At 37.7% G+C, this 15,978-nt stretch overlaps 1 protein-coding gene across 1 annotated transcript in view; it reads left to right on the forward strand.

Annotated features, from left to right (window-relative positions):
- Positions 1-15,697, forward strand: part of PITPNC1 (phosphatidylinositol transfer protein cytoplasmic 1) — a 176,781-nt gene extending 161,084 nt beyond the window's left edge. Inside the window, exons 10-12 of the mRNA XM_059732043.1 lie at positions 2,107-2,170; positions 10,887-11,005; positions 15,609-15,697. Of these exons, the coding sequence (XP_059588026.1) occupies positions 2,107-2,170; positions 10,887-11,005; positions 15,609-15,614 (189 nt within the window). The 3' untranslated portion in view covers positions 15,615-15,697. The remainder of the gene's footprint in view (positions 1-2,106; positions 2,171-10,886; positions 11,006-15,608) is intronic.
- The last annotated feature ends 281 nt before the right edge of the window (positions 15,698-15,978 follow it).

Here is a 15,978-nt window from a genome sequence, read left to right on the forward strand (position 1 = left end):
CTACCCTGGAAATCTTCAAGAGGAGACTGGATAGTCTCCTTGCTGGGGTCATTTGACCCCAGTTGTCTTTCCTGCCCGATGACTTCCAAGGTTGCCTACATCTTATGGATGAATGAATGAATAAAAGGTCCTTTTTTCTCCAATTGTACTAGTCAGCTAACCTATAATGCTAAGAACAAAAAACCTGCCAACCTCATCAGGAAAAATGTAAAGCCGGATTCTAACCATAATCTTACTGCTGGAGCTACATTAGTAAGAAATCAGTGTAACTGGAATTAGAATTGAACTTCTACCATTTGCTCTGGTGACAGCTGTTTTTTTAATTACCCGCAGGTTATGAAGTATTATTGTACATAATTAAAAATAAATGTACTGCTGTAAAAAAAAAATCACACCTCTTGTGACACGTAAGTAACTTAACTACTGCCAGGAGATGGAGGCTAGAGGGTCAAACCCAAAGTAGCCTTTTCCCCACTCTCCCATAGGCTCTTATATAATCCCAATAGTCAGAGTGTCTGAGCAACTCATAGTTTTTTGTATATTAATCCACACAAACTCTTGCAAGGCAGGTCAGTGCTCTTATCCCCACTTTACAGAGGAGGAACTGAGGCACAGAGAGACTTACTCACTCACCTGAGATCCCAAAGAAAGTCTGTGGTGGAACAGAGACTTTAACCTGGGTCTCCTGAGCCCAGTGTTGTTAGATTTGAAAAATGACAATTAGCGTGCTTGAACTTCAAACGTATTTAACAAAAATTATCATAATTGCAAAAATGTAATGTGTGTAACATGCCTACAAGCACATCCACATGCACAAGGCATGGGACTGACAATTTAAGGTGACTTAAGATGAAAAATTAATTGACTATGAACATTTTCCTTCAAATCCTTCAAAGCAAGCTTTGGATCTTCCTGAATTACTGTATATTTTGCCCAAATTTGCAAGTATCTATTGTATGTCACACCAGGATAAATCAACCACCCAACAAGGACAGTTATCATACATCTGGCAACACTGAGTCTCAAGCAAGCACCTCAAACTTCTTCCCTAAAACACAGTATAACCATGTTAGGCTTGTCTACAGATTGGTAGGATTCAAGATTGGCAAGCAGATTTAGGCTAACAGAGTGCAATCAGCTCTGAAGATGAGTTAATATTAATGTGTCCAACTTATCCATCACTTCTGAATTTGGCCAATTAAAAATTCACTTAGGATCAGACCCAGAATTTCTAAGGACTACAGGTCCTGGAAACTGTTTATTCCTTTAACGCTTTAATTTCTTCACAGACCACTTGCAGAGAAATTTAAGAAAGTTAAGAGGTAAAACATTAAACCATAATTGAATGTCAAATTTTAGACAGCTGTGTTGGATTTAACTATTATTGTTGTATCTTCTGATTTTGATTTCCTAACGTTCAGGAGGCTTGACACTGATACTGTTGCTCATTTTCATTGCGTGATTGATTCTCAATGCTGAATTCAGATGCCTTAGTGCATGTTCAGAGAACTCACGTGATAAACCTGCAGTTGCTGATGCTTCTCCAATGCAGCAAGACCCTCGGAATCCAATCTCTTTATTTAAACGTCTAAATGTTTCATAAAGGTTTTGACTCATATTTTTGGAGAGAGTTTTCTGTGTCTATAATCTGCCAAGGTTTTTAATCATCGAAGATTAAAAGATGGAGTATTCTACAAGTAGAAGTGAGTAACTTTCAGATAACAACAGCGTCCAGGAATTTTTACAGCTCTGGCAGGTAGTGGGAGTTTTCCAATCTACTTGTCGAAAAATTAATTAATTAATGACACAATCACTATGTGGTAGGATTTTTTACATTTATCAACTTTCTATACATGAGAAGAACTGGCAAGAGATGAAAAGAAAGATGAAAGAGAAGGGAGTTCCAGTTTCCTTGCCAACGATTAATGCATTTGTTGTATCTGTTCCCAAATAGCATATGTCACCAAAGCTCCTTTTAGAGTCTCAGATTTTAGGATTTTATATTCTTAGATTCTGTAGAAAAAATATGATGCTACCCTAGCTTATTATTCTAAAATGTTTTGGTTGGTACAAAAGATAACTTCAACCATTTTTCTTATTTCACAGGTGGTCAGAGACATATTACTGATTGGTCACAGACAGGCTTTTGCGTGGGTTGATGAGTGGTATGGTAAGTTGTCTTTCCAAAATTAATTAACAAAACAGCTTTGTAAAGGAACTAATCCAAACCCACTGAAATAAATGGAAACAGTTCCATTTACTTTCACTGACCATCAAGCCCAAAATGTAAAGATTATTCATTCCTTGTACAACATGCCAAACAGCTTTACTGAGAGTGGGGGCTACTTTTACATCCCATTGTATCCCATCTCATTGCCTCCAAACACAGAACGTGCTTTCAGCAGATCCTTCATTGCCAGAGCTAGTCAGATAGTATTCAGAGGGTTGGACAGTACATACAATTTCATGCATTTTAGAGTATATATATGCCCATGATCCAACCACTCTGCATTTTGGGAAGTTCACTGAAATCCAGGTTAGGAACAATCTATATTAAAAATAGTGCCTAATATTAACTCTGCTTTTGTAGCACTAATGTAGAATCATCTCCATATTGCAGGTCCTTGAGGTCTCCATTTGGCCCGTGTTATTTCCAGCATAATTTCAGGTTTTCGGAATGGATTTTAAAGTGTTAACATGCAATATAGAAAAAAAACACAGAGTTCTGCAGTCCTGTTTGGAAAAAAAAGGATATAACAGCTACAAATTAAAATCTACTGGGACTGATTCAATAGCAGCTGCATGCACTAAATTCCCTTTGAATCCATGCAGCAGCTGCAGGAATGGGTGCTTTGAACTGTACAGGGTAACTGTGAACATCAAACTAGTCTATTACATTTTATCAGTGCACAAATAAGCATTCAGGTTTGTGCCTTTTACAGATTGTTTCATGAAAGTATTCATTATCATAGATATATGTAGCTCCGTTTAGAAAATGTAGAGAATTGCAATTTGGAAATCTATTAAAAAAAGAAAATTTAGTTAGAATCTCCTTGAGGTTCACAGAAATGCTGCTTTGGACTCTTCAGTGAATAACCTTTGGGACATATAAGCCTGATTCACAGAATAATGCATTCAGCACTCAGAAGCGTCCTATGTTACCTTGCTTCTAGGTACCTTGGTTATCTTGCTTACCATCCAGGACTACTCCTGATTAATGTAAACTGGCATAGCACCCTTGATTTCACAAATTTATATCAGCTAAGAACCTGCTTGCATATATGGGGTACTGATTAGTTAGAAACTAAAAAAGAATTTGCTTTTAAAATCACAACTTCTCTTATTGTACAGTTTTAATAAAGCATGAGAATACATGTATGATGGTGTCGCAGTCATAAACATTTTGGCAGAGTTAAAATGGGTCTTTTATTTTTCCTCCGGGGTTTTTAATTTAGGGACAGTTGTAAACCAGTAAGAGGATTCTGCATCTCTAAACAATTGAAAATGAGCTGGACTTCCTCATATGGCATATGTCCCATACCTCCGCAAACTTTTATTTGATGAACTATGGTTATAAACTTTCAAAAACACCTAGAATCAATGCTCAGACATCAAGTATGCTCTAGATACAAATGAGAGTTTACAAATACTAGTTTTGCTTATTTCTACATTTATTTTCTAATGAAAACCATGCTCCTTCATTTCTTTAAGCTTTGTTTTATATTGATATCATGGGGTGTGTTTATCTTACATCATCTTTTATCATCTCCTTTTCAGAGAGGAAATTTGATTTTTGAGATAGATTAATTGATATAGATAGATAGTGCTGATTACAAGTAACAAGCAACAGCAATGTTAACCTTGTTATTCTTTTAGTACATTGAACTATGACATAAAATGTGCACTGATCTTTATGCAGTAGACTCTGATCACAAGTATTTGATTTACATGGTATCTAAAGAAGGCAGCAGTGCTGACAGAAACCATTTGCTGTGTCCACACATGCATGCATATGCAGTTTGTGGCACCACACACCTCTTTGTGGTGCCATAAACCATATGCGTTGCATGTTAAACCATGGGCAGCGCTGCTAATTTGCAGCTCAGGGGACAAAATTTGCTACCAGGAAATCCCAGTAGCAAAAAAAATACCCTTGGAAAAAAAAGTGAAATGAAGCACACCAAAATAGCATGTGCTGGGACATGTAGAGACAGAAGAGCAGGCAGCACAGGGGCTCCATGGAGATGGGGGAGCAGGCCCAGGTCCCGGGCTGCTCCCCAGGTGGCTGGGGTATAGGGTGCCTCAGCGTGGGGGCAGCCTGACAGCTAGCCCCACACAGGCACCCTGTGCCCAGCCAGTCCCCTCCCCTGGTTACAGCAGCATGCCAGGATCTAGGAGGAGCTGGGCATGGGCAGTTTGCCCTTAGGAGGACAATGTGTTCCCCAACAAAACGCATGGGCAGGGGCACGCGCTGTGACACAAAGTGGCAGCACAAATTTGTGCCGCTACAAGCACATGCCCATGCTTGTCTGGACGTAGCTATTGTGTCTATTTATTGACTGCTTGGCTAAATTTAGAAAAATCTAACAATTTAAGGCAGTATTTCAGCTTGTTTTTCATTTCTGTCAATAGCCTGAGGACATGTCCTCATTTTGTGGGATTTCTTTGTGTAATTAAACAAGCGTTCTGTCTGTGTGGCATTCAACAAAAAAGAACATCCAAGATGCATGACCACATAGTTGTTTCTGCCAGTGTTTTGGCTGCTGATGAACTTCAGCACAGATTGCAACTAAAGGCTGAGGAATTCCTCTTCTGTCACTTGCATAAGAGAACTCAGAAAATCATAACAGGAATGGAGCAATTTACATAGGAATCAGCATCAGAGATGCAGCTGTAGCCAGCATGGAATGTAAAGTTTCTGGTTGCATTCATAAGATGAGTCAGGAGAACTGTATCGAAAATCTTTCTTATGCATTGGACAGTTCTTGTGCCCCTATTATGCACCGTTGGCTCACCATACTCTGTATAGCAATGGTGAAAGGAGAAGAATCTGAACCTTTATTTCCCAATATGAACAATATATTTTTTTTACACAAAAAGGCACCTCTGCTCATGTAGATTGTAAAACATTATCGGGAACTTGATCTTTAAAAAATGATGAGTGTGTAAAATGGACTTCTGTACATTATCAATCTGCCAGAATTTGGAATGGGCTTCCAGGGGAGGTGGTGCTCTCCCCTATCTTGGGGGTCTTCAAGAGAAGGCTGAATAGGTATCTGGCTGGGGTCATCTGACCCCAGCACTCTTTCCTCCCCAGGCAGGGGGTCGGACTCAATGATCTGTTGAGGTCCCTTCCAACCCTAGCATCTATGAATCTGCAGCTCTGTACAAGGAGCTCAGTTTGACCTTTGCATGGGAAGGACTAGGATTTTCCTTTTTTAGGCCATAGAAAATGTCTGCTTGAGAAGACTAATGAATGGCAAAGTAAAATTTGAGTACTGGAGAACTGATTCAAAAAGATTGAGAGCTACTGAAAATTTTGCCAGGGTTACCTCTATATAGGTGTTGATCCTTCATTTGTTCTTACACTTCCAATACTATATGTTCTCTAATTGTTTTAGTGCAAGGGGACCTGTGAGTTGCCATTTCCTCACGTGCAACACATTCAAGAAACAGTGTCCCACTCTATGGCAAGAAATAAAAACTAACAAATACCCATGTAATGTAAATTGTACAGTACAGTTATGTCAGGCTCCAATGTAGAAAAGTAAAACAGTGGTTAAACTTTCTTTTAAGAATTGAAACAAATTTGCCTTTAGTTTAAATGTGTTGGCATCGTTGCTGTCACACCAGGGATGAATTTAGTTCGTTACAAAGTTGAAAAGAATTAATGACATCAATTTTTTTTTGTGTGAAAATTAACAATGGCTGAAGAATTTGCTTCTTATACCTTTGTTCAAATAATGATTCTGAGCTAAGCAAAATCTTAGATTATACTTTTGTCTAAATGTTAATGCCTCCACATTTAGACTTTTTTCAGAAATTTTGTTGTATAATTTTCCAGAAAAGTGTGCATGGAAATAAAGAGCTAAGTATTCCATGTGGCTTAATGATCAATGTTGTTTAAACCCATATTTAAAACAACTATAATGGTCTATAGTACTGGTTCTGAAGAGTCCAGTTAAATATTTCTCACTTAAAAATGTAAGCTATTGTGCATTGTTCAGAAGGTAACTGAGACTATAAATGAATAACCCACTGCTGCTGCACTCAGAATGAACCAGTTTGCTATTTGACTGTAAATCTGAAAATAACTTTCATTTATAAAGTTAACTTATAATTTAGTAAGATAGTGCTTGTATTTTATCTCTGTTTCCTCATGTGAATGAGTTGCCAGTACGCATCCACCAGGTTAAAGGATTTTGAGGGTACCTTGTCTTGCACGTGTAGGACACACTGATGCTACTTGTTTCAGAGCTAACAGATATTTTACAGTGTGTTCACTGCTGATGTTTGCTGAATCCCATGCTTTCAACTGTCAATTATTTATTTCAAAAAGTCCATTTGTATTCACATTTCTTACAAAATTTAACAATTTCCATAACATTGGAGTTCAGTTTGCCTTTCATAAGCCCTGATTGGTCTTTATGCATGACTTGATACACTAATCAAAGAAGGGTTTAAGTGGTAGAGTTTAAATAAGGATAGAGCAGCCTGACTGCATACACAGGCTGTGCCTAACAGATCTGATGATACTATGTATTGAGGAGTGAAACAAAGACACATCAGTGGAAGCCAAGATTGGCTTGGAATCTTAAAAGAAGTTTGACAAAGTACCAAACACATGATATGAAGTCAGAAGGTATGGTATGATCAGGAAAACATTTGAATGACTAAGATGGCTTCACGACCAAGAAGACAGTTCACAAGGGAAAGAGAAGAGGCAAGCAGATTGCCACAAAGATCAGTTATGTTCTCTTATATCTCAGTGACTCAAATGGAGAAATTTTGAAAGAAATCACGCCAAAATAAGAAGGAATATCAGCAAGTACAACAGGAGAGAGCAGTAACATTCAGAATTGCATAACTGGAATTCAGAAGGAATTGCATAATTCACTGAGCAAAAGAGAAAGTGATATCTGATAAAATCTGTACCTTCTTGGTGTATTTTTAATGCCCATCATTGTTCCAGAGCTCTCCCTGGAAAATCGGTCACTATTTAATCCACATTTTTACTGGCAAAACTGTAGTTTCCCCTATTACACGTGCACATGCTTTTGGATATATTTTTTCATGGTACTGTGCTCATTTTCTATTTCCTGTCTAATCTGAGTTTATTGTCAATATGTGAAAAATGGAGCTATGTCATACGATGAAAATGGGCATCTACCTATACATTCTTACTCTTGTAAGTTTACTTTGAAGAACTGTATATGAGATCAGTCCTGTAATTTTCAGAGTATGCTGTTTAGCCCTTATCCAGCAAAGTACTTAAGTACATGTTTGACTTTAAGCATATGAGTAAGCCCATTGACTACCATGGGATTAAATGCTTTGCCGAATCAGGACTGGGCTGCTCAGCAGCTTTCAGGATCAAGCCAGATAGTGGTTGTAGGTCACTCCTAAACTCTGCCCATCTGTTCGTCTGATCTCTAAAATGTATGCTCTTAAAAAAAAAAGCATTATAATCTGATTATTTAACCTGCAACATGTCATCCAAACACAACATCAAAAGCTGGCTCATAGTAAAGAATGAGCTTGTGGTTCTCAAACTGTCAGAACTTTTTTGGTGAGATCTGATGTTGGAGCAACTTACTGCACTTCCACTAACTTCAATGGAGCTATATCAGGGGACACCAGTACAGGATCTGGCCTTCTTGAGTTCAAAAGAAGTTTTAGGTGTATTCGGATGGCAAAATCTGGTGAAAAGTGGTAAATTGTTTTTGATGGGAGTACAATATATATAGCTCACAAGGAAGCATTTACATAAGTTTGACTGTACCCACCATACATGTAAGTCTTTGTGAAAAGAGAGGGGCGAGACTGTTTCTTTGAATTTCCAGCAGGTATCAGACGACACCATCATTTAGAGCCAGTTTAGGAAAACAAGTAAGGGTGGGCTTAATTTTAAGTACGAGTCATCTCCTCCTTTTTCAACAAAATCCTTCTGCACAAACTTAAAGTTAAAAAGAAAAGGTAGAAAAATCTTTACATATCTCCCCACCACAGCCTTAGAATCACCCCATTTAAAATAATTGTTTTCACAAGTAAATGAGCTATCAATATACAGAATTATTGATATATACTCACTCTTTAGAGTTTAAACCAAGTGAAATGTTTTTAAAGGGACACTGTCAGGCAGTTTAAACCTCAAAACCAGGCTTAGTAAAAAAGCAAGAAAATGAATTTACGAACCAAACTTTAATGGGAAGTTTTTATAGCAAAGGAAAAAAATAAAAGGAAAGCAGAAAATAAATGGAGGAAGTTAACTTAAATGCTCCCCTGTGTGATCTGCAAGCTGATTATTGTAGCATTGTACTGCAGCATGAAACTCTGGATGGAAAATTGACTAAAAAACTACTACTAATTTTGCTTAGGAAGCTGAGTGAAATGTAATAGCAAATATACAATATGGTATCATGTAAATTGGATTTTTTCCCCCAGTACTTGTAATGACAGAGAGAAGGAAAAGTTCAAATATATCATTTTTATACTGACAGTGTCCCTCCAATATGTGTAGTGATAATTTTAAAGCTAAAAGCTTTGGGAGAGATTTTCAAATGGTGTAAATCAGCTCAGAAGAATCAAATGAGTTCTGTACCAGTTTACATCTGCTGAGAATCTGGCCCATTGCATGTTAGAATCAACTACTAATAAAGAAAAGACATTGTTTTTACTGAGTCGAGTATTACTGTATTTTATAATTGATTTGACTAACATATATTTAACCTTATCCTGAGGTACATCTGTTTCCATACTGTTGTTCATTCAGACTTTGCTAATAAAGAGCATGTTTTCTGCATGGCAAATTTTCTCCTTAGCATGCTATACATTGCTTCTTAGCTTGTTTTTTTTCATTTTGGGTAATAGTAAAAAGAATAGGTTAAATGATAGTTCATTTAATGTTATTTCATGTTTCTTTGCTTTCAGTATTAAAAAGGAGAAAGGAACTACTAGTGAAAAAGTACTGTGCTCTGTTGTGTTGAACTAATGGGATAAGTGATGCATTCCACGTCACGTGTGTTCTTGTTAACTGAAACAAGCCTCATAGCATATAAGACAGGGAGGGGTTGTCAACTGGGGGTACCTGTACCTCTAGGGATGCTTGAGAAGGCTCTAGGGGGGACACATGGGTGGGTGGGGACGGAGCAGTGCCGTGCACCATTCCACACTGCCGCCCAGGCGCCGCCCGCCCGCCCGGCCAGACACAGAGGGTGGGGGAAGCTGGCAAGTGGCGGCTGCTGCCACACCGCATCCAGCCGCTCCCCCCGCTCTGCGTTCAGCTGCCGGGGGTACACTAATCCAAAAAGGTTGAAAATGCCTGATCTAAAAGGAAGCAGCAGGTCATAAAATGCCACAAATCCAAATGATGCAGAAAACACTTGAGAAAAATGGAAGCAGCAAGAGCCCAATAATCTCTAGCTGCTCTGAAAATTTCAGCTAACATTACATCTTTAGTAAACGGTGTGCTTAAAAATTTGAAAGGCTACTGAAGTCAAGTTTAACTCATACTAACAAAGACCGCAGGATACTTCCAGGACACTGAAAAGAATGGACCAGATTCTCACATTGAATAAAACCTAACTAAGCAATTAGATGCACTGAAGACAGTGAGTGTACTGCCCCTTGTGATTAACTGGATTACTTATCTTCTTACCTTAAAATGCAATAAAACCCAAACTTCCTTTTGCAATTAAGATAAGGAAAGGATTTGTTAGTACTCAAATAGAGCTCATTTAACAAACTTCTAATTGATTCTGTCATATACCATTTTATTCTGTAAACTGACAATATCAGACAGTATCAGACATAACCAGGCCATGCTACCCTTTCTTAACATTCAGGACTGTTCTGTATTGTTTTCACTTGTATAAAGCAAACTTTTTATAGTATCCACTAGTAAATCGCTTAGGCTAGGTACAGGTAATCAAAAAGCCCAAGGTGGAATCAGTCTAAATTACACCGTTTTCTGTAAGGGGCATAGTTTAGATCGGTAGCAAATGTTTACCCTTTGGTGGGGGTGGCAAATCTTAGACCAGGTTCTGCCATTTTTAAACCAGTCTGTGCGCCAAACTTCTGTTCTGTTACAGGAATAGACTGGTTTCCAATCACTTACACCAGTAAAAATGTAATGTCTGTACCTGGCCTTAGTGTGGTGATTTTATGTTGGCTTCTGTATTTTGAACCAATGTGAGCTTCAACAATGAAAGTGCCTTTTTGTTATAAAACATGTCATATTGTACTAAAGATAATGCTATAGAGTTTTCTTTGGAAGTTTCTTAGAAGGTAAGTAAATCTTTATGATATATCTGAGGGGTTTTTTTTATTCTAGAGTATCTTCTAAAGTCAATTTAGAAGATCTTTGCCTGTACCTATGCCTGCACTCCAACACTTTTTGCCTAGCTCACTCTACATAGATGCCCCTAAACAATTTCCACTCCTCCCTGTTCTGTATTCCCTTTGACTTAACCTTTTTCCACTTTCCTTAGCTGGTTTAACTACCTTTATGAGTAATTTTTCATAAAGCTAGTTGGCTCCCCGCTTTTTTTTTTTTCAAAAACCCTTCTTTGGCTTCTGCTGAAAGATTATCTATCCCTAGCATCTTCCTATTTATTAAAGTTTGCATTGAATTAATGGAAAATGCCAACATTTTGAACTTTTTGCAGATATGACTATGGATGATGTTCGAGAATACGAGAAAAATATGCATGAGAAAACCAACATTAAAGTTTGCAGTCAACATTCATCTACTGTGGATGAAATAGAGAGCCATGCCAAAGAAAGAGTATGTAGATTTTTGAAACATATTGCCCACTCTCGCCGAATCCGCACATGCAAATGACAAGAAGCGGGAACAACTTTAGGCTTGATCCAGCTCACACTGAAATCAGTGGTAGTTTTAACACTGATTTCAGTGAGAGCAGAATAAATTCCCATAGACTATAACCTGCATGTACATTATACCCTGAACTCCCTATGATATAAGAAAGAAAGATGTCAATCTCATCTACAGCTCCCAATCTGGGAGGAGAAAAAAATTTAACCCCCTTCCCCTCCAAACCTTGGGTGTGCCAACAACTTTAGTAGGATCAAGAACACAGCCATGTCAGATTTGGCTACCAATGATCCTGATTTTTTCAAAGCCATATGAATGTTCAGGTTGCGTCAATCAAACAGCCAAGAACATGGAGAGTGGAAAAGTTTTGTGTGGCTGGTGAAATTGTTTGCGCCAACAGGGAAAAGGCTAAAAGGATTTTTCCCCTGATGCCTTCAAGGTCATGTTTGATGTTTTTTTGATAAACCACAAACAAGGGTCCTGAAAGAAGATGCTGTGACATTTTCCTCTTAAAATATTAATATGAAATGTTCCTTCTCAGGAAAAACTCTCATTAATGTGAACAATGGCTTTGCGCAAGTAAAGATTATAGGGCAGATCATTAAGGCTAGATTATTATGGTCTTCTTCATATCTTACATCATTAAAGCTCTGACTGACTTCGAAAGATTACCAGAAAGGAATTGCTGAGAGTCTGCTTCTTATCCCACACCAGATTTATACTAGTGCAAATCCATTGACTTCAGGGTTACTCCAGGTTTCTACTAGCAAGGTCAGAATCAGACGTAAGACATAAGATTTGGCCATGTGAATAAAGACGTAAGATTTGGCCATATGAACTTTGGCTAAAAATGCCTGCAGTCCTTTTCAACACTGACTTAGGCCAAATTGACAATTATAGCCGTAGCAGAATTGGGCCTTTATTAACTTCTAAAAAAAGACAGAACGGAGTCTCATATTTTTGAGTCCTTCTCAGCTCAGTGTACGATTAGTTTTATTTGAGCACATATCAGCATGTGAGTGAATCTGAGATGAGTATAGGCAAAAAAGCAAAAATCAAGTACAGGTAGAATGAGTGCTCCCCATCTAACTCGGAGATGACCAGATGGAGAGCAGGTCACTTGATAGGACTTCCATTAATATACTTTTCATGCTGATGGCTTTCTTACTGGGGAATCTTCCTCTCCTTTTCCCTCCCAGTTCATTCAAGCACTATATTATTTTCTTTTTGCATTAGTAAAATGCCTAATCTAGAAACCATTGAAGTCAACGGAAAGACTCTCTATAACATCAGGTTTTGTATTAGGTGTTCAGTGCAAAAAATACCATTTACAATGACACAGTAAGTTAAAGAAATGTAAATCAGAAAAATGGGACCAAAATTATTCCTGTTACAAGTGAGTACAATTCCTTTGAGCTCCTCAGCTTACTGCCACATTAACACAGGGCAAATTCAGTTTAAATAAGCTCTTCTCCAAGCTACAGGAGCTGCTGTAGACTGAAAATGCCCCTGGAATAGTAAAGTCTGTTTGGAAAGAAGAAGGCATTTGGCACTGTATGAGGGTTTTCATCATTTTATATGATTCTATGAAAAAAAAGCATAGAGCGTCTTTCACACATCGGTGTCCCAAAACATTTTATAGCCAAAGCTACGAAGTCATGCAGCTGTGTAATATTAAAATGCAGGGTAGTTATATAGAGCTAGTATTTGAGTTTGCTATGTGAAGCAGATAGTATCCACATGGCCAGCAGTATTACAAATATCAATCCTTAAAAAATCAAACCCTAAAAATCATGAAATTTGTTGAAGGATTTTATAAACATTTCAAATAGCATTTTTTAGATGTTTGCTCTTCTGTTTTGTGAGCCAAAAATGAGTTCATGTTTTCTGACTGAAGCTCCTACAGTCCCCAAGGCTAGAAACCTACTTTTTTATAAAATAAAAGTTGAGCCCTCATATAATCCCAGCTTCTAGACATGTGGCCTAAAGAAAAACAGCAAAATATCACAAAAGCTGCAATACAGTCTTGAGAGATGGCAGTACTGGGCAAAGGAAAATAATGATGGTACTGGTAACTTGTATCTACTCCATTGTTTAAATATAATAAACTATGTTCATATAGAGGATACATGGCACATCTTTAGCCGTGTCTTCACTGTGAAGGAGCAGGGTTATTACCAGCTGCAGAAATACGGTGTACAGCAACGTGGACAAACTTCTTTCTTGATATTTGCTTCCCATACATCTATTATTGCATATAATGTAATGCCTAAAGAGTGTTTATAAAAACATTTGTTGTACTGGGAAATAATTTTTACTGACTGCCTATTTTAAAGAGCTTGGAGACTGGAGTTGTGAATTTTTTGGAAAATCCAAGTTGCAGTAGCTTCCTGCAAGCCTATTTCTTGTTCTTGTAGTTTGTGCCAGGTTTGAGGAAATGTTGCTGACCTTTTGCTGAAGCTACTTTGAATTTTGTGTTTGTAGAGAAAAAAACAGCTAAATCTCACCTGATTAGGTATTTTATTAGAAAGATTTTGTACAATTCTTCCTGGAATGTGCTTACTCTGGGCTAATTCTGCCCTCTTGTGGATGCATACGGCAGTGATGATATGTCAGGTCCATTTAATCATTTCTGTATTAAAGGATTTCTCTGCTGTGTAGAGAAGCAGTCTGTGAGCCTGATTCACCATTGGCTTGTACCTTGTAGCATCATTTACACTTGTTCCGACTAACAGTGGGCATGTCTACACGAGACGCTAAAAGTGCAGTGGACTAATTCTACTGTACATTAGTATGTCATGGCAAAAGCTGTGCTAATATGCAGAATTAGCCTACTGCACATTAGCATCACTTAAAAGATGTGTGCCGGCACTATTGCGCAGTAGTGCCGATTATGGTGTATTAAGTTTAGTACCTGTTATTAATGCACCATAATCAACTGTTACAGGTACTAACCTTAATACGCTGTACTTACAGTGCGTTAATGCACATGTAGACGTGCCCAGTGTAATGCTACCAAGTCTGATCTAGTAGCATTTTCACATATTTTCCACCGGTGTAAGAAATATTTGGTTTGTGACCTGGTTGTAATTTATTAAAGCATTCTGACTTCTGGATGGGGAAGTTTGAAGATGTATTTTGACCTCAGTAAATTAACAAGGGATTTTTTTGGCTTAATCCATATGATGTGAATAGTAACCAACAAGAAGACACAGTGGGCAATGCCCTCACAGATACGCATGCAATTCCTGCTAAAAGTCAACAGAAGCTGGGCATACTCTTTGCCTGGAAAAGGGGAGAATTTTACGTCCCTTAACAACAGTGCTGTGTCAGTGCTTCTTTGAAGTTATACTCAGTTTATAACTTTCAATCCATTATTTTTGTTAGTAGCTCAGAAAAAAATCAGTTTTTATTAAAATAATTTCAGTTTGTTTCTTAGTTCTCTGCCAAAAGGTTGGATTTTTGAAGCAATCGGTGAAGTAATATCTTTTAATTCAAAACCAGATGCTGAAGAACCCTGTGTGTAGTAGGCTCATATGTAATAAGTAGGCTCAGCTGCTTCTTTTTTTTTTAAAGGCTATTTTTCAGTATTCTGAAGACATTATAGTAGTGAGCTTTCCAAAGAGTATTAAAAATAATCACCAACTTTTGTACAGTGTAATAGGATGGTTATGCCTTCAGACCTGTCCACCTGTTATATATAAATAAAAAAAATGCAATAGTGGAATTCTTTGAAATCAACTACAAATTTCCAGTTGACTTCCCTATGTTTAGGCAATCTCAATTAATGGCAGTCAAATGACTTGAGCCAAGAAGTATATCTCATTATTAGGATCAATATGGAACTATATCTTGTGAGGGGAGTAAATGCACCTTGAAAGGGTATATAACAACCATAATGTCCAGGCTGTTGGCCCCCAAAAGAAATTTCAGGCACTTTAATAAGTTACAAAATAATGTTATTAGCATTGTATAGTAATGATAAAGCAGATGAAAAAATCTTGTACAGGAAATGGTTTGCATTACTATAAATTACAGTACTGTACAATAAAAAAAATTGGAATTCATGATATGGTCCTGCTTCCCTTGAAGTCAGTGAGAATTTTTCCAGTGACTTTGCTGGAAACAGGATGACCCCCTAAAGTGTTATATCTTTTTACTGGCTTGTAAATATTAATGCCTACACTTTCAGAATAGTCCTTCACTCTGGGTTCCTTCTTTTCTTTGGTGCCCAACTTGAGATACCTTTTACTTGCTGAAGCACTGAAGTATTCTGTCTTCTGCCTGAGATTAAATGTTTCAAGACTATTCATAATCTTAGAAAATCAAGCATTAAGGGAACATCAAGCCAGGCACCTGAATTCAGTGGCCTTTTATAAAAAAATTGTCCAGAACCCCTATTAATTCTAGCAGGATTCTGACATGTGGATCCTCACACTGAGATGAGCACATGCCCTGTGATTTAGAGGTTGGATGACCTGCATTAATGAAATCACCCTTGAAATGGTTCTAACTTTCCATTTGTCTTTCTTTTCTTTTCTTTTCTTTGAAGACATGACAATGGATGAAGTCCGAGAGTTTGAACGAGCAACTCAGGAAGCCACCAACAAGAAAATTGGGATTTTCCCACCTACAATATCTATCTCTAACATATCCCTGCCTTCTTCAACCCGTAGTGCACCTTCGAGCGCTCCATCAACTCCTCTCTCTACAGATGCTCCTGAATTCCTAGCTGTTCCCAAAGACCGACCTCGGAAAAAATCTGCTCCAGAAACTCTCACACTTCCAGACCCAGAGAAGAAAACACTTTAAATTTAACCCAGCATGTTTCCTTCTGACAAGCCATGTCTGCCAGAACAAGAGTAACTAAGCATTTATAAAACTCATAGTGATTGTTTGGATTTTGTTTAAAAGGATTTTAC

This window comes from Alligator mississippiensis, chromosome 8 (genome assembly GCF_030867095.1).
Source record: "Alligator mississippiensis isolate rAllMis1 chromosome 8, rAllMis1, whole genome shotgun sequence".
NCBI lineage: Eukaryota > Metazoa > Chordata > Crocodylia > Alligatoridae > Alligator > Alligator mississippiensis.